The sequence below is a fragment of the Bos javanicus genome, chromosome 2 (genome assembly GCF_032452875.1).
Source record: "Bos javanicus breed banteng chromosome 2, ARS-OSU_banteng_1.0, whole genome shotgun sequence".
Lineage (NCBI taxonomy): Eukaryota > Metazoa > Chordata > Mammalia > Artiodactyla > Bovidae > Bos > Bos javanicus.
In genome coordinates this window covers 13,659,219-13,679,273 of record NC_083869.1, presented here as the reverse complement: position 1 = coordinate 13,679,273, position 20,055 = coordinate 13,659,219, and the positions used below count along the sequence as shown (strand labels likewise).

Genomic DNA, 20,055 nt, shown 5'->3' with positions numbered 1-20,055 from the left:
ATGCATCCTGAAGAGCAGAGTCAAATGGGCCTTAGGAAGCATTACTATGAACAAAGCTAGTGGACCTGATGGAATTCCAGCTGAGCTATTTCAAATCCTAAAAGATGATGCTGTGAAAGTGCTGCACTCAATATGCCAGCAAATTTGGAATACTCAGCAATGGCCACAGGACTGGAAAAGGTCAGTTTTCATTCCAATACCAAAGAATGTTCAAACTACTGCATAATTGTACTCATTTCACACACTAGCAAGGTCATGCTCAAAATCCTCCAAGCTAGGCTTCAACAGTACTTAAATCAATGTACAAGCTCAATTTAGAAAAGGCGGAGGAGCCAGAGATCAAAGTGCCAACATCTGTTGGATCACAGAAAAAGCAAGAGAATTCCAGGAAAACATCCACTTCTGCTTTATTGACTATGCCAAAGCCTTTGACTGTGTGGATCACAACAAACTGTGGAAAATTCTTCAAGAGATGGGACTACCAAACCACCTTACCTGCCACCTGAGAAACCTGTATGTAGGTCAAGAAGCAACAGTTAGAACCAGACATGGAACAACAGACTGGTTCCAAATTGGGAAAGGAGTACCTCAAGGCTATACATTGTCACCCTGCTTATTTAACTTATATGCAGACTACATCATGCGAAATGCTAGGCTGGATTGAACCACAAGCTGGAATCAGGATTGCAGGGAGAAATATCAATAACCTCAGAAATGCAGATAACACCAACCTTATGGCAAAAAGCAAAAATGAACTAAAGAGCTTCTTCATGAACGTGAATGAGGACAGTGAAAAACCTGGCTTAAAATTTAACATTCAATAAACTAAGATCATGGTATCCAGTCCCATCACTTCATGGCAAATAGATAGGGAAACAATGGAAGCAGTGAGGGACTTTATTATTTTGGGCTCCAAAATCACTGCAGATGGTGACTGAAGCCATGAAATTAAAAGATGCTTACTCCTTGGAAGAAAAGCTAGACAGCCTATTAAAAAGAAGAGACATTACTTTGTTGACAAAAATCCATCTAGTCAAAGCTATGGTTTTTCCAGTAGTCATGTACAGATGTGATGAGTTGGACCAGAAAGAAGGCTGAGAACTGAAGAATTGACGCTTACAATCTGTGCTATAGGAGAAGATTCTTGACAGTCCCTTGGACTGCAAGGAAATTGAACCCAGTCAATGCTAAAGGAAATCAACCCTGAATATTCATTTGAAGGACTTACGCTGAAGCTTCAATACTTTGGCCACCGGATGCAAAGAGCTGATACACTGGAAAAGATCCTGATGCTGGGAAAGATTGAAGGCAGGAGGAAAAGGGGATGACAGAGGATGAGACGGTTGGATGGCATCACCGATTCAATGGACATGAGTTTGAGCAAGCTTTAAGAGATGGTGAAGGACAGGGAAGCCCGGTTTGCTGCAACAGCAAAGTGTTGGACACAACATGGGCTTCCCTGTTATGATAAAGACACTACCTGCAATGCAGGAGACTGGGGTTCAATTCTTGGGTCAGGAAAATCCCTTGGAAAAGACAATGGCTATCCACTCCAATATTCTTGCCTGGAAAATCCCACGGACAGAGGAGCCTGTTGGACTGCAGTCCATGTCGGGCATAACTGAGTGACTAACACTTTCACTGTCTTTCATGTGATATATAGGATGGTGACTATAATTATAATTAATAACACTGTATTATATATTTGAAAATTATAAAGCGAGTAAATCTTAAAAATTCTCATCACAAGAAAAAAATAAACTTGTAACTACATATGGTGATGAATATTTACTAGATTTATTGTTGATCATTTCAAAATACACATATATACTGAAATCATTGCTGCATACCTGAAACTAACATAATGTTAAATGTCAATAATATCTCCATTAAAAAAAGTTTTTTCCTTGACGTAAAGACTATGTTAGTTATAACAATACAAAAGAAGTCTTTTCAATAGGTATACAAGGAATATTTTTTCATATTAAGTTATGCTCTCATGTTAACTGAGGTATTCAATAACAAACAGAACGACAATGAAAATTAATGTTATTCTTACCTGTAATCGAAACCAATCTAATCTCATTCCTCTGAAATCAAATACTTCCCCATCTTCAACTACAGTAACAGAAAAAAGATTACAAAGCTAATTAATATTTTCCAATAACTTAAATCACACTTTAAAATTTAAGGGCTAGGACAATTCCACTTCTGGATGTATATACAAAAGAATACACCCATGTTCTTGTGTACACCAATGTTTACAGCAGCATTATTCACAACAGCCAAAAGGCAGAAGTAACTAAAAAGTCCATCAACAGTGGATAAACAAAATATCATATATACACACAATGGTATATTATTCAGCCTGAAAAAGGGAGCAAATATTGTAGCATGGATGTCATGTCATGGATGACATGTTGAGGGAATGCTAAGTGAAATAAGGTAGTGATAGAAAGACAAATATTGTACAATTCACTTATGTGAAGTATCTAGAATAGTCGAACTCATAGAAACCAAGTAGAATAGTGGTTCCAGGAGCTGGGTGAAAGGAAAACGGGGAGTTGTTACTCTATAGCTACATTTTCAATTTCGCGGGATGAGAAGTTCTGAATATTTATTGCACAACGATGTCAATACACTTAACTCTACTGAACTGTACACTTTTAAGTACTTAAATGTAGTTAGAAATGGTAATGTGGTAAATTCTATTTTACGACAATTTAAAAATGATAGCTAAGAGTGAAATAATTCTCATATCCTATAAAGGTGATGAGGCAGCTGTGCTAACAGAAGGGTAGTATACAGATTTCTCTCTAAACCCCGTGATTCTCATTTTGCTTACATGTCAACTCAAAAGTACCTAAAACAGAGCATGAGGAATCCTGTGAATAGAAACTTTGGAAAGCATGCTGAAGTCCCACAAAGTAACTTTATTTTAACCAAATATCATCAGGCACGTTTATAGCAGATTCATTATATAAGTATGTTTAACTTAATTTATCAATTTATAAGTTTATCAAGTTATCAATTTATCAAGTTATAAGTTTATCAATATAAAGTTTGATAAAACAAATTTATTACTCAGAAATTTTGATAGTTTTTATTTAAAGAATATAAAACTAAAATATCCAGTCTACTGGAATGGAGGAGTATTCAACTAATGGAAAGGCAGTCTATGATATGACACCAACTTTTGAGATTGACAGATCTGAACTTAAGTTCCTATTCTAGAACTTAGTATCTGTTAAAAAGTGTGGGCAAACCATGTTGAATTAAGGTTAACCTTAAGCCTTAAGGCTTAAGTTTCCAAATGTGTTAAAAGTAATTAACAACTTTTTAACATTGATGAAGATTGAATAAGATAATATATATAAAGTGCTTGCCCAGATTAATCATTTCATTGATTACTGTCATAGGTAATGCCTGGACCGTAATATAAACTTTATTATGATATAGGGTGCTCATTTTTCTTTTTTATAATTACAAAATACCTTTTGCCTCAAAAATACCATTTTGCCTCCAGCTGAATATGAAGAAATGTCAAGCTATACTTCTTGTAAATATCACCACACATCCATCTTTGAAACCTTTGCTTCAGAGCAAAGTTAAAACAAAAGAGAAGAGATTAAATATGCTCCAAAGTAGGATAAGTAATACTATAAAAACTAACTGCTAAGTCCTCTCCTCATTAACAGAATTTGAAAACCTAATGGCAAGAAAATACATTTCAATTTAAAAGACTTATTACCTTGTTTTACACTTAGAGAAGTCATAGTGTTAACAAAAGAGGACATGATGATTGATTCATCTTCAGGGCAAACAGAAAGATTCTGGAAAAAAAAAAGTGATAAAAATAATGATTAAAAACACCTAGTTGGGAAAAAATTCACAGGTCCATCAACTAGTAGGTGGATAAACTGATACATCCATAGTTAGATTTTTTTAAGCAATAAATAAAACTGGAATGTTTATACATACAGTAACATGGATGAACTCAAAAACATGCTAACTAAAATGAAAAACAAGGATGATTTCACTCACATGAAAAAAAACATTTTTTCAAGGCAAAAGTGACAAAAAAGCAGACAACGGGTTGTTGAGGATCTAGAGAGGGAATCAACTGCAAACGTGCACAAGAAAATTTTTAAATGTTGGAAATGTGCTTTATCTTGACTGGTGGTGGTGACATGAATGTATACAGCTGTCCAAATTAAAACAGTACACTTAGAACAAGTGATTTTTATCATGTATAAATTTTACCTCAACAAAAGTAGCACCAAAAAAAACCCTCTGAAAATGGCTTAAAAAGTGAGTATTTAATAAACTATATCTGAAGTAGATGCTAAATGATAAACTTTTAAAAAAAGTATATGCTTATTAGCTCACAAAAACCATAGTTTTCACATTAAGACCTGTACAACCATGTAAATGCCCACAGAGTTCTATACTGTACAATTAAAAATAGTTAAAATGACAACTTTAATGTTACATACATCTTTACCACAATTTTAAAATTTAAGTTACCATTTTAGCCAATATTACAATGAACTATTTTCACAAGTTATCTTAGTTTTAAATTTAAATCCTAGCAAATGGTTAAAAAACTATGCATGTAAATACTGTACTTGCGGGTGGTAAAAAGCTCAGGCATTTAACACATTTAAATAGTGTTATCTGAATGTGTTATTACACATGTACTCATGAACAGTGCAATACTGATCAAGTCACATAGGGTCTTTTTTCTTCACTATACCTACCCTCAGAGCTGGTAATATACTATGGATAAATGTCCATTATTAATACTAGTATCAGTATTGCTGTTGCTACTATTACTGTATCAGAAAAATAAGAAATTAATTTTCTCAGTTCAGTTCACTCAGTCGTGTCCGACTCTTTGCGACCTCATGAATCACAGCACGCCAGGCCTCCCTGTCCATCACCAACTCCCAGAGTTCACTCAGACTCATGTCCATCGAGTTGGTGATCCCATCCAGCCATCTCATCCTCTGTCGTCTCCTTCTCCTCCTGACCCCAATCCCTGCCAGCATCAGGGTCTTTTCCAATGAGTCAACTCTTCACATGATGTGGCCAAAGCATTGGAGTTTCAGATTTAGCATCAGTCCTTCCAATGAACACCCAGGACTGATCTCCTTTACAATGAACTGGTTGGACCTCCTTGCAGTCCAAGGCACTCTCAAGAGTCTTCTCCAACACCACAGTTCAAAACCATCAATTCTTCGGCGCTCAGCTTTCTTCACAGTCCAACTCTCACATCCATACATGACCACTGGAAAAACCATAGCCTTGACTAGACGGACCTTTGTTGGCAAAGTAATATCTCTGCTTTTTAATATAACTAGGTTGGTCATAACTTTCCTTCCAAGGAGTAAGCATCTTTTAATTTCATGGCTGCAATCACCATCTGCAGTGATTTCGGAGCCCAGAAAAATAAAGTCTGGTGCTGTTTCCACTGTTTCCCCATCTATTTCCCATGAAGTGATGGGACCAGATGCCATGATCTTAGTTTTCTGAATGTTGAGCTTTAAGCCAACTTTTTCACTCTCTACTTTCACTTTCATCAAGAGGCTTTTTTTTTCAGTTCCTCTTCACTTTCTGCCATAAGGGCGGTGTCATCTGCATAGCTGAGGTTATTGATATTTCTCCTGGCAATCTTGATTCCAGCTTGTGCTTCTTCCAGTCCAGCATTTCTCATGATGTACTCTGCATATAAGTTAAATAAGTAGGGTGACAATATACAGCCTTGACGTACTCCTTTTCCTATTTGGAACCAGTCTGTTGTTCCACATCCAGTTCGAACTGTTGCCTTCTGACCTGCATACAGATTTCTCAAGAGGCAGGTCAGGTGGTCTGGTATTCCCATCTCTTTCAGAATTTTCCACAGTTTATTGTGATCCACACAGTCAAAGGCTTTGGCATAGTCAATAAAGCAGAAATAGATGTTTTTCTGGAACTCTCTTGCTTTTTCCATGACCCAGCAGATGTTGGCATCTCTGGTTCCTCTGCCTTTTCTAAAATTTTCTAAAATTTTCTCAGTATTGCTAAAATAATATAAGACACAAAAAGACATGGAGTAGCTTAAAATTTTTAATACTTTAACACAATCTATAAAATTAATAAATATCCAGTTAGTCATAGCAAACTTCAAATGCCACAAAGCCAAGAGTTGACTTACTTTTTAGACTGTGACAGCACAGTAGCCTTTGATTTATCTGGTATGTATGCTATGCTAAGTCACTTCAGTCGTGTCCGACTCTGTGCGACCCCATGGACAGCAGCCCACCAGGCTTCCCCGTCCCCAGGGTTCTCCAGGCAAGAACACTGGAGTGGGTTGCCATTTCCTTCTCCAATGCATGAAAGTGAAAAGTGAAAGTGAAGTCGCTCAGTCGTGTCCGACTCTTAGCGACCCCATGGACTGCAACCTACCAGGCTCCTCCGTCCATGGGATTTTCCAAGCAAGAGTACTGGAGTGGAGTGCCATTACCTTAATAACAATTTTTAAAAAATTAAAAACTGCATTGCTGTCCACCTGAAACTACCACATGTTAACTGGCTATACTGTGATATAAAATAAAAAGTTTTTAAAAAACAACTGCAGCAAAGCAGTAACACTTTGCTTTGGATAAAAGCAGCTTTTCTATTCCTTCTTTTAACAGACATTCTAGAAAGGAAGCGTATGAGCTCCATCTAGTGGATAAAAGAAGAAATAAACTAGGATAGTAAACTGTAAGCTGTTTATAACTGAGGGTAAACAATTACATGAACAGTTTTCTTCCTATTTGCATTTTTAGGTAGGTTTGAAAGAAAATGAGGATTTCAAAGTATGGTTATTTCTGGGGAAAATCAATAGTTTTAGATTCAGTTCACTCACTCAGTCGTTTCTGACACTTTGCGACCCCATGGACTGCAGCATGCCAGGCGTTCCTGTCCATCACCAACTCATGGAGCTTACTCAAATTCATGTCCATTGAGTCGGTGATGCCACCCAACCATCTCATCCTCTGTCGTCCCCTTCTCCTCCTGCCTTCAATCTTTCCCAGCATCAGGGTCTTTTCCAATGAGTCAGTTCTTCGCATCAGGTGGCCAAAGGATTGGAGTTTCAGCTTCAGCATTAGTCCTTCCAATGAATATCAGGACTGATTTCCTTTAGGATGGACTGGTTTGATCTCCTTGCTGTCCAAGGGACTCTCAAGAGTCTTTTGCTCTTTTGCTGTCTCTGACTTTTCATGTGGCCCCCAGTAATTTCTCATCCACACTAAGCCATGGTGATTTTCCTAAATATTAAATCTGATTTATGACTAACCTCCTCTTTTGCAAGATCCTCTATAATTTGGTTACTGTACACCTCCACCCACCAAGATAAAGAATTATTCCCTGCATGTGTTCACTTTAAGCTTTATACACCCTTAAGCATAATGCCCATCACACTGGAATACAACTAAATGTTTTCTTTGCTCTAGATAATGATCCCCTTGGCAAAATATGACCGTGACTTATTTACAGTTGTGACTTCACCATGATACACAAGATTACTTTGTAAATGTTTACTGAGCAAATAAATCAATTATTGGAAAGGAGGGAAATAAGAAACAAAAGGGAGAATGCTTTCAGTTTTTTACCTGCACAAGCTCATTGAGGACAACAGCATCAAAGCCAGAAAGGTACTGCACGTAATATCTCTGCATTACAGGTCCGTATTTCCTTACATGTGCTCTAAGCTCTTCCATATAAAATATTAATTCAGCAATGTGCCTTTTTTATTTAAGAAAAAACATTTCAAAAATTAAATTCACTTACTATGAAGGAAAATATGAATTGCCTTTGATATTGCTACATCAAGTTTTTTCCTTAGAAAAAGCATTGTTAAATATTTAGTGTCAACTACTTTCTTTTTTATATTATCTCATATACAAAAAGAAACTATGGAAAGCAAAAAAGCAAGAATAAAAAACTGATAAAGGAAAATACAAAATAAAAATAAAATTAAGACATTTCATAAATGCATCATTAAAAAGTCATAAATAAAAGAAGGTTAGAGTATTAGGAAAATGTAAGATTTTTGTGTATGCTATTATTTCTCTGATTCATTTAACTTCTGTTGAGGGACTGTGGACTAAAATAAGAAAAAATATATTACAAATGACACAGCTGTAACTCCGTTAGGATTATTATTCAAATTTTTGTCTAATAAATAATTCTGAAACATGAATCCTATAAGAAATACTATAGCACAAAAACACACCTCTGCAACAACCTAGAGTTCTAGTGATAAAACATTTAAGCTTTAATTCAAAGCTAAAGTTGACTTTGCATTCTAATTCATATCACCTAACAATGTATTTTAAATATTCCCTCCATTATGACAAATATGAAAAGCCTTCAAGTTTTTCAAAATAATTTTACTTTAGTCCCTAAATTCCATAGCCCATAAAGCAAATATACAAAACATATATTTTTTAATGTTGCTAACTTACTTATCTATAAAGTCATCTGCACTCTTCTTTGGCATGTTATCTGCATGACGAAGTAGCCAGATAATTTCATCACGGGCAAAGGATAATGCCATAAAAACAAAAAGTGCCTGATAAGAAAAAAAAAATTTTTAATTTTAATGTGGCACATTTGTTGTAGCCGAAACAAGAATTAAATCAATTACCTTAGGACCCAGCAAGCCAGGCTGATCAGAGAGGACAGTAGCCAATTCTTTCAGTGCAGACCTTAAAAACTTGCGTCTTTCTCTGTGCATTGAACCACTATAGGAAAAGACAACCACCATTAGAGTTTATCTGTTTCTACTAAACTTATTACTGGCAATTAATTAACATCATTTCAGAGTCAACTTCCAAACTTTTCTTAGGAAACAGAAACCCTTAAAAATATCTTCTATGTGTTTGTCATTAAATGACTCTTCAATCTCGTCTTTATCCTTGCCTTTCTTGTGCTGCTATGGTAACTTTTTTCACTTCTACCTCTTAATTAAGATCCTACTCAAACTTCAAGACCAACTCTTCAAAAAGTATTTCCCAATATAGAGATGTCTAATCCTGAAGAATTTCTGCCAGTTAAGTACCATATAGCCTAGAACTCTATAAAACGGACTGTGAAATCCTTAAAAATAAGCACTTTTTTTATTGTATACATTTTTGTCACTCCCATGTAGAATCAATAAATATACCTTAATAAATAAGTGATTACCTATATCCTCATTTATTAAGTATATTGCTATTAAATATATCATTGTTTAGTCACTTAGGCATGTCTGACTCCTTTTGCAACCCTATGGACTTAAAACTGACTAAATCAAAGCTATATTCATTAAGGTACTGGGATGAAATCTATTTGGTGCTATTGTTCAAAAAGAAAGATGAGGAAAGGATAATCATAAATATTCATGTAATGGGTATCTTAAAAATAAAATACAAATTAGAAAAAATTTATTCTCACAAATTAACAACAACAAAAAAAATCAAAGAATATTCCAAATATTCCAACTCCTCATACTGTTCAAAATATAAATCATTCCAAAAAAGTTTTAAACTTTAGATAGTTGCAAAAAAATGACACCCCACAAACAGATGGGGAAAAAATGGAAACAGTGACAGACTTTATTTTCTTGGGCTCCAAAATCACTGCAGTTTGTGAATGAAGCCATGGAATTAAAAGACGCTTGCTCCTTCCAAGAAAAGCTATGACCACCCTAGACAGCATATTATAAAAGCACAGACATCACTTTGCCAACAAATGTCCGTACAGTCAAACGTATGGTTTTTTCAGGAATCACGTACGGATATGAGAGTTGGACCATAAAGAAGGCAAAGTGCCGCAGTATCGATGCTTTCAAACTGTGGTGCTGGAGAAGACTCTTGAGAACCCCTTGGACTACAAGGAGATCCAACCAGTCCATCCTAAAGGAAGTCAACCCTGAACAGTCATGGGAAGGACTGATGCTGAAGCTCCTATAGTACTTTGACCACTGGATGCTAAGAGCCGACTCATTGGAAAAGACCCTGATGTTGGCAAAGATTGAGGGCAGGAGCAGAAGAGAGTGACAGAGGATGAGATGGTTGGAAGTCATCATCAACTCAATGGACATGAGTCTGAGCCAACTCCAGGAGATAGTGAAGGACAGGGAAGCCTGGCTGTGCTGCAGTCCACGGGGTAAAAAAAGAGTTGGACACGACCGATAGACTGAACAACACATCTATTATATGCCAAAATTCTAAGGAAAAGAAATATGAACCACGAGAAATTTAACTCTGACACCACAGATTAATTTTGAAGACACACTAAAATCCAACCTTTACCTATGTGACCTTAGGTTCTAGTTCTCTTAAGCTCCAGACTCTCATCAAGAAACAGGGATGAGGACACCTGACTCAAGATGTATCTTTCATGATATCTAACATACAGTACTTTCACAATGTTAGCATAATTCTAACGACAAGCTTTCTACTTACTGAAAATAATAAGCTCATCTGGTGTAGTATCTAAATAGTAAGTGGGTAATGTTTTGATTATTTTACTATACAGGGTTGCTGCAAGGAGTATTACCATCAAGAGAAGATAGAAACACTATGTTAATGAATGATAAGAATTACTACTGCTCACTACTTATAACTGTTTTATATAATGCAGGGAAAAAAGACCTTTATAAAAGATAGCTGTGACACCATATATCTGCCAAGGGTTTAACATATGAATAAGCAGGCCTGGAATGGAATTCTAACCCACTCCAAAGCATGTTATTTGTACTAGAGACTGACTTTATAATAATATAAGCACTTTATTTGGGTGAAAAACATGCATGAGGAAATAATAAACTATCAGTTCAGTTCAGTTAGCAATAAATAAAGATGATTTAAATTCCTAATATCTATGTTATAGCCTAAGCCTAAATTCTAAAATTTCTTGTAGTTTTATATTTTCACCTATGACTGTGGTGTTATCTTTTCTCTGCCTTGTAGAAATACTGATGGATCAGACAGTGTTATCTCTACTGTACCTAGACTTACTAAAGAAGATATTCTATACAAGTATACCATGTAACAATTAAATGAATTACCAAATTATTTCTTGAGAAAATTGAAAAGTTGTTCAAACATTTTAAATACACTAATATCTAGTTTAAGTTATCTACATTTTCTAATAAAATATATTTACTAATATTTGGGAAAGGTATGGGATTACATACTTTGAAAAATAAACACCATTGGGGGGAGTGCACATGAAGTAGTACAAAAATCATCATAACTTGCCAAGTATTGGTACCAGAGCATAGGAGCAATAAGAGAAAGGAATGACACCAAAATAAATCCCTCTGTATGGTATTCCTTAAGAGCATGTTAACACTTAAAAAATATTAAAAATCTGTCCATACTAATACCAAGATGACTATATACAGTTATAAACATGTTTCTCATTGATTGAAAGTCCTCTACTTCTACTGCCACATCTCACACACCATTAATCTGCACTCACTTCAGCAAAATAATGCTTTAAGAAAGGAATTCTTGATCAAAAGTTTCACAGATAAGTTAAAACCACTTACGCATGTGACACAGCTGCCTCTTTGCATTCTCTTATGTCATTAATACGCTTATTATACCTATGAGCCAAAAAAAAAAAATTGGAAGTTTTGGTCAATAACAGTAAAAACAAGTTAGTCAAATACTAGTCAACTAAAAATGTCTTATTATCAACAAGAAAAACTGGCTCTCAAACTGGAAATACATGGAAAAGTCTACCCACATCATTTTGAGCACCTTAAGTACCCCATTGGCTCTTCCTAAAATAATACATCTTGTATTACATTAAAATTCAGTAATAAAATTAAATTCACAAAGCAGACTTTTATTTTCTTAAATCTCCAATAGGGACACTAAATTATACTTCTAAAATAATGAACAGTGATTTCCAAAAACTGCAAGTGCTGAAAAAGCTATTACTTCTGGCTTTTTACGCTACCTCATAAGCATAAAAAAATTTCTCAAGGCACATATACTAGGAACAGAAATTTTGTGGTGGTCCAGAAAACTGAAGCAGGGAAGCATTTGATTACTTTAAATTATTTTAAGGGATAGACCTACAGATGATTATTACTCACCATTTTTTTAAAAAAGCACATTTTTTTCAAATTAAAAAAACATTTAAAATAGAAGACACTGAATACAAGCATCAAATAGTCTAAAGGTGCCATCTATAAAATAAACTCTAATAAATATATGCTAATTTCCTGGCTACTAAATACATAAAAATTCAAAATTCCTAAAATGTTAAAGAAAAATTATCTTCCTAACCACTTATACCAAGAACTTCAATTTCTAAATTAAGTATGCTAAGATTTGTGTATTCTTTAAGCAAATGCCATAATTCTGTAACCACTGACCTGTATAAATTATGAGTTTTCATACTTATGGTCTGACTTGTTAATTACTATAATTCACATTTTAAATTGGATCACTCATTCACGATTTTAAAAAAAATTAAAACTTTTCAACTTTAAATACAGAAATTCTTAAATGGTAAATTTAACACAGAAAAAGCACAGCAAAGGAATTTCAAGAGGTCCAGTGGTTAGTACTTGGTGCTTTCACTGTGGTGGGTCTCAGTTCAATCCCCGGTCTAGGAACTAAGATCCCACAAGTCACGTGGAGTGGCCAGGAAAAAAAAAAAAAAGGTATAATGAAGAGACAATTGGTTTCATGAAGCCATTAAACTTATCTGTACCATATATACCTTAGGCTCACTCAATACTCAGAAACTCTCTGGTTCTAAGTGTTTACATATATTTAAATATAATTCCCCAGAGAGGATGTCAATATGCTAAGACATAAGTTTCAGGATTTTTGTTCTGAATCACTTTGAAAATGACAAAGCTCACAACTAGGATATTTCCAGGTACTCCACCATCTAAAATAAAAAGTAAACTGAGAGCTGAAAAATACAGAGGGTACTGTTTCTCACACTGAGAGGCTCTCACGCTGAGAGCCTACCTGCATGAGAATGTCAGAATCCCTTATGGCGACAGAAATCAAAACAGAGACCACCTGTGTAGGCTAGGGGAAAGTGGACCAGGGGCAGCAGTACTGACCAGAAAGAGGCACAGGAGAATTTTCTGGGGACATGGAAATATTCTGTATCTTGATCTAAGTGGTCACCAGGAGTATTCGTACACAAAATTATTGAGTTGTTCATTTAAAATTTATGCATTTTTCTGTCTGTAAATTTACCTCAATAAACTACTGGGGGGAGGCGGTGGGAGAAAAGGGCAGATTTCTTTACCTCTCCACAATACAGATACAGGGGATTTAGGAGGTTAGGGGTGATGCCCAGGAACCTGGATTTTAATTCACATTCCAGGGTACTTCATATGCATACTAAAATCTGAGATGGTATACTGGCTTACACTGTCAGTACTAGACATATCTTTACATTTTAATAATAGATTTTTTTAAATCTGAATTTCATTTAGGACATTATTGAATGGGATATGAAATAAATGTAGGGGAATTTCACTTCCATGAAGCTGACAAACCCAACCCAATTATTCAATATTTTTAGGTCCAATAGATCCCAAGATATTTTAGATACTCCTAATTTCAAAAGATTTTATAAAGGCTACCAAGTGTGAGTTCAACTTGTTTTTATATACTGGCTACAGAACCAAAAGTGGAAAAAAAAGCAAGCATTAAAAATTCCAAGGGAACAAATTTAAGAATTATTTGTGTTACAAGGAATGAGTATAAATGAGTCAGTTGGAATACTTCCTCATTATAAGGAAACATGATTTCCTTTTTGCAGTGGTCTGACTTCTGCAATGGCTATAAATAATTAATGAAGTATTTTTGATTGATTCATACACTTTTTTAAATGCACTGCATTCTAAAATACATTTCTAAAAACTTCATAATTCCTAAAATGTACATTGTGCTTTCAGTCATATTTATGTCTAAAACCATATAATGATACACAAAAGAGATCATATCTTCTTTCTCCTAGAACACAAATTTTGAAACAGCAGAAACACTAGATATTTCAGTCTGTGAAGTAACCTGTAAAAAACATCAGGATCATTGTTAAAAAATACTTGGTTTGACTGACAAGTTGGTATAGATTGTATCTTCTCGCATAATGTGAGTCTTCTCTACCCTAGAACATCAACACATATTCCACTCACTACTTTTCTCCAAAAAAGACAAAATAATTGAAAATGACATACCCTCGAATGTTTACAAATAAGTCTTCTGCAGCTTTATGAATGTGGAAAACTTCATCTCGAAAAAGAGAGAGGCAAGAGCTACTTTGAAGAGCTAGCTTCCAAAGGTTCAGTGCTGTTGCATCAGTATTTAGGATCCCATGGCACAAAATAAAGCCAACTTGAAACAAAAGGAAAAGAAATAGAAAATAAAAAGTTTTCCTAAGTTAGGTTATTTGAGTTTACAGGGTAGCTTTTTAAAAATAAGAAACATAAATACAGTCACTTAAACTGAGGCTTTTAAGTGACAGGTAATAATACATATACATACAAGATGGCAACAATATTTCTCTTTTTCAATAATTTTCTGTACTTTGTGGCACCCCACTCCAGTACTCTTGCCTGGAAAATCCCATGGACAGAGGAGCCTGGTGCGCTGCAGTCCATGGGGTCGCTAGGAGTCAGACACGACTGAGCGACTTCATTTTCACTTTTCACTTTCATGCATTGGAGAAGGAAATGGCAACCCACTCCAGTGTTCTTGTCTGGAGAATCCCAGGGACGGGGAGCCTGGTGGGCTGCCGTCTACGGGGTCCCACAGAGTCGGACATGACTGTAGTGACTTAGTAGTAGTAGTTAGTAGTAGTAGTACTTTGCAAAACCAGTGCTTTTAACTGACTTTAACAAATGAGTAAAAGATATTTTAAGCTAGAGATCAGAAGCTACCAATTTACATATATACAATTATCCTTACAGTTGTTAGAGTAACTGAAAAAAAAAGCTACTCTTCTAAGTCATTACAGGAAATGAAATAGCATGTCACAATTTCACAGCAAATTATAGTTTGTACTAATTTAGTCTTCTGACATATATTATCTGATAAGATTACCACATAGAGTGGAAAGACCAGTGGTATCCTTCTTTTACAACTGAAGAAATGAGGGTCAGTGACTTGCCTACAGTCACACTAATAAAGTACTAGAACCAGACTTTTCCTCAAGTAGTTACCCTTAAAGGCCAATATTCTTTCAGTATGTTCCATGGCTCTCTATTCTATAAATTTAAGTACCTTACCTTCGGTCATCTGATTTAGAAATTCTTCAAAAATGTGTAATCCTGTATGTTTACTGAGGTCTTCCCTGACCCTCTATTAGAGGCCATAAAACCTCATCTTTCATTCCTAGAAAGTGAAAGTCGCTCAGTCCTGTCCGACTCTTTGTAACCCCATGGACTGTCCATGGAATTCTCCAGGCCAGAATACCAGAGTGGGTAGATTCTACCCACTAGAGTGAGTAGAAGATTCCCTTCTCCAGGGGATCTTCCCAACCCAGGGAGCAAACCCACGTCTCCTGCATTGCAGGCAGATTCTTCACCAGCTTAGCCACAAGAGAAGCCCAAGAATACTGGAGTGGGTAGCCTATCCCTTCTCCAGCGGATCTTCCCGACCCAGAAATTGAACTGGGGTCTCCTGCCTTGCAGGCAGATTCTTTACCAACTGAGCTATGAGGAAAGCCATAAAACCTCATCTTTCATTCCTAGAACATGTACTCAATGCTTATTATAAACTAGGTATCATGCTGGGCCAGTTAAAAACAATTCTATTTTCTGTAAGATTTCCCTCTGATTCTCAACAGTCATTTCAATCTTTAAACTTCTCAATCACTAACATTTAACTTGCCCTGCATCTTTTATATTTAAATATTCCTTTCAAAGGGCCACTACACAGGCAAACTAACTCTTTAGGTAGGCATATATTGTAGGATTATACATACAGAAGTACATTTATTAATAACTTCCTTAAAAATTCCTGAAATATATTAAGATGTTTTTTATACTTAGGGTCCCTAAATGCAAATCTAATTATTTGATCTGGTACATAACCAAAGAAACAAAACACCTTTATGGAAATTTTTACAATCCTCAAGAGAAGTTCTGTGAAAATTTTTGCCTCATGCACTGATACATGATACTCTAATCCCTTTACTAAAATGAGATTTCACTTAAGTGTCTTGTACCTCAATTTATACTTAGACTCATAACACTTCTGTTGATAATAAAAGTTTCTCTGAAAATATTATCAGTGTCATTATGGGTCATTATAAACTTTACTTACATAAGACATGGGTTATATTATAAAGTATATTCATTTATTATAAGGTCAATAAAAGGTAAATTAAAATAGCCCAAGATTAGGAAGATAGTCTATTAACTAAACCACACATTAACCTCCTTTCCCCACTAAGTCCTTGGCAAAAGGACGGAAAAAAAAATTTTTTTTCAGTCATAAAAATGTAGGAAATAAGACAAAATCAATACTAAACAAGAAAGTTGGAGAAAATCTTTGAAGAGAGAAAGACTGTACTATCAATTTAAAAAGAGATCTTCCATAAGGAGTCATCTGGGTACAGTCAATAAAGTAAGAACAAATCCTGAAAAGAATACCAGGATAAGTTACTGTATAAAGTTACTGTGTTAGTCACTCAGTCATGTCTGACTGTTTATGATCCCATGAACTCCAGCCCGCCAGACTCCTCTGTCCATGGAATTCTCCAGGCAAGAACACTGGAATGAGTAGCCATTCCCTTCTTCAGGGCATCTTCCTAACCCAGGAATCGAACACAGGTTTCCTGCACTGTAGGCAGATTTTTTACTGTCTGAGCCACCAGGGAAGCCCCAAGTTACTGTGAAATCGCATTCAAAAGAGCTGGATCCTCAACATTCCAGACCCTCAACAACCCTCATGCTACGTGCTAAGTCACTTTAGTACTGTTTGACTCTGTGACTCTGAGGACTGTAGCCTGCCAGGCTCCTCTGTCCAAGGGATTCTCCAGGCAATAATACTGGAGTGGATTGCCATGCTCTCCAGGGGATTTTCCCTATCCAGGGATTAAACCTCTTATGTCCCCCGCATTAGCAGATGGGTTCTTTACCACTAGCACCACCTGGGAACCCCCAACAACCCTTAGCCCCAGGCTAGAATCTAGACCAGTGATTCTCAAACTTTGGCTTCCTATCAGAATCACTGGGAAGGCTTATTAAATCACAGGTTGCTGGGATCCATTCAGAGTTTTTCATCAGAAGTCCTAGGATGGAAATCAATATTCCGCATATCTAATAAGTTTCAAGGTGATACTACTACTCTTTCAACTAACCTACAGCAAAGCTGTAAAGAAAATAGACTATCTTTTATAGAAAGTTCTAGTGCAGGAATTGGTGTCAAAAACAGAAAAGTAAAAAAAAGTGGGAGGGAGAGAGAAGTGCAAAGTTTGATGTAACTCTATTAAATTCTACTCAAGGCTCAAATAAATGAAAGCAGCAAAACTGAGCAAACTGTCTTGACTTTTGGCAGTTGCAGCTCTCCCGAATTAGTTTGCCTTTTCCATGCCCAGGCATCCTCCATTAGGGTATTCTGCCTTCTGACTTCACCTCACTGCTCATTACACAAAGCCTTGCATTCATTACTCCCATTTAAGTAGTGGGACTGGGCTTCCCTGGTGGTTCTGATGGTAAAGAATCTGCTTGCAATGCAGGAGACCTGGATTCAATCCCGGGTCGGGAAGATCCCTTGGAGAAGGAATGGCTACCCACTCCAGTATTCTTGCCTGGAGAATTCCATAGACAGAAGAGCCTGATGGGCTACAGTCCATGGGGTTGCAAAGACTCAGACAAGACTAAGCGACTAACACTTTGAACACTTTCAAGGTAGAGACTGGATAGAAATAGTTCTATATAACATCAGAGGTCACTCAAGCCACCTAACTACTAATCACATGGGTTCTTCATCCATATATCCATAAACATAAAGCAATCAAGGATCACCATGCTTTTGAGCAAAATTAATACTCCGAAAGCTGTCTTTTTAAATCCACAAAACCATAAAAACCTTAACAATCATTATAGAAAAAAATATAAGGATCACAAACCTGATCAATGTAAAAGTTATAATTAATAAAAATGGCTAAGGACAGGCAATGTGTGTTAAATTCTTCCTCTTTCATACTAGTAACAGCATTACTCAAACCGCCAGTGCATGAGATTAAGTATAGAACTGAGAGTATTTAGAAACTTTCATTTAGAAAAATTTTCACTGATAGCAACTTAGGGGTAGAAACCTAGTAACAATCAAATTGTTAGATTAAATATTTAATTGTTAGATTAATACTTAAATATTGAATCTAATAATTAAAATGTAGGCTTTTATTTCATCTTTGCTTATTATTTTATTTCTGATAATTCCACTAATTCAGTTTCAATGTATTTTATAAAAAAGTACCAGTCCAAAAATCACTAAAAAAGAAAAATTGGTCATTCACCAGTTTTAGAAACAGTATAATAAAAAGTCATCAAATAATACCTAAATGTTAATAAATTAAGAAACAAGAACTATAAGAACTAAAAAGTACAAACTGCTCAAAATTATTCCCCTCTGCAAGTGGACCTGGGGGTGGTAGAAAAAATTATATTATAGCAGTTTTCATTTATACGGTATCTGTGTGTCTATTTCTCTCATAGTTTGTGAACTTTGTAGGCATGCAAACAAGTAATTTTATTTCCCATGCAAACATATGAGATGTCTATTATATGTACTAAAATAATTTAAAAACAAAAACAACTGAATAAATGCAGTACCAAGAAAATCATTAAAAATAAAAATTTACTTTTGATGGCCTTGTTGAGAGGCAATATAATGTAGACCACGAGCCTTGAAGGTCCTCTGTCTTTGTCACTTACTTGTCATGTGGACTAAACTTTAATTCCTCATCTATCAACTAGACCAACCTACTCTAACCAGATCAATATAAGGACTGGATGATGCACACAGAAGGCTTAGCACAGTGCTTGGTATTAAAGCAATCCATGTACTGTTATTTCTCTCTAAAACTTAAATCTGAGGAGCAGTCATAAAACTAACCAATTTTACTTACAGATAATCCATTTTTCCATGGCATCCAAAGAGAGATATTCACAAGGCATCTTAAAAAAGAAAATATAAATTTGTGATTTAACGGAAAAAGTTCTGCACTGAGTCACTCCTCCTCTTCCTTCTAAGAAGTCTGACTACTCAATTCTTGGTTCAAATACCACCACAACATAGTTGAAAAACTGGATGCAAGTTTTATAACCTATATTTATACCCGCAGTCCATAAAAGACAATGAAAGCGGTGCCTCTTTCTCAGATGTATAGAACAGTCTTTTGGAAGAGTTTAAGTTTGAATGAAAAACACAGGGTTTCCATCAATTCGAGAAGATCATAGCTACTTGGAGAAGGGAGTGTGTGCCTTGGGGTGCGGGCAGGGGGACTGTAATTAAAGACAAGGACCAGACAGATACATGGATAAGTTGGAATAAACATAATTTGGAAGCTTCCAAACCAGAAAAAAAAAAAAGAAAGCTGTGCCTCTTTCAAATTCACACACACTGAAACTTCTCTTTAAAAAACACGGTTGCTAAATTGTTTTCAATTTAGTAAATAACTACTTCCAAATTTCCCAAGTTTACTGCAGAGTTTGCAGTATTTCAAAGGATAAAATTTTATTAAAAAAAAAGTATGTGCCTGGATGCTCACTATATCACCCAAGTCAGTAATTATGTGTGTTTATTCTCCATATGCATAACATCTCTGTTTATATACACAGAAAAAAGACTGAAAAGAAACTTAACAGAATACAATAGTGACTTTCTCTAGTAAGTCTGTAAGATTTGGGGTGATTTTTGTTTTCTTCTAATTTTCTGAATCTTCCCAATTTTCTACCATAAGAAAACAAAGCAAATTTTTAAGCCTTAAAAGAACTCATACTGCTAACTGTACTCGGCATCAGCATTTAGAAATTAAAAAACT

The 20,055-nt window shown here is 35.5% G+C and overlaps 1 protein-coding gene across 2 annotated transcripts in view; it reads right to left on the bottom strand.

Moving 5' to 3' along the window:
• The window catches only part of NCKAP1 (NCK associated protein 1), a 105,940-nt gene that overhangs the window by 43,815 nt on the left and 42,070 nt on the right, over positions 1 to 20,055 (bottom strand). For both annotated transcript variants that reach the window (XM_061433524.1, XM_061433518.1), the window contains 8 exons: positions 19,141 to 19,189; positions 14,240 to 14,396; positions 11,570 to 11,626; positions 8,678 to 8,774; positions 8,496 to 8,602; positions 7,641 to 7,773; positions 3,752 to 3,833; positions 2,060 to 2,118 (listed from right to left, as the gene is read on the bottom strand). In XM_061433524.1, coding sequence (XP_061289508.1) covers positions 2,060 to 2,118; positions 3,752 to 3,833; positions 7,641 to 7,773; positions 8,496 to 8,602; positions 8,678 to 8,774; positions 11,570 to 11,626; positions 14,240 to 14,396; positions 19,141 to 19,189 — 741 coding nt within the window. The remainder of the gene's footprint in view (positions 1 to 2,059; positions 2,119 to 3,751; positions 3,834 to 7,640; positions 7,774 to 8,495; positions 8,603 to 8,677; positions 8,775 to 11,569; positions 11,627 to 14,239; positions 14,397 to 19,140; positions 19,190 to 20,055) is intronic.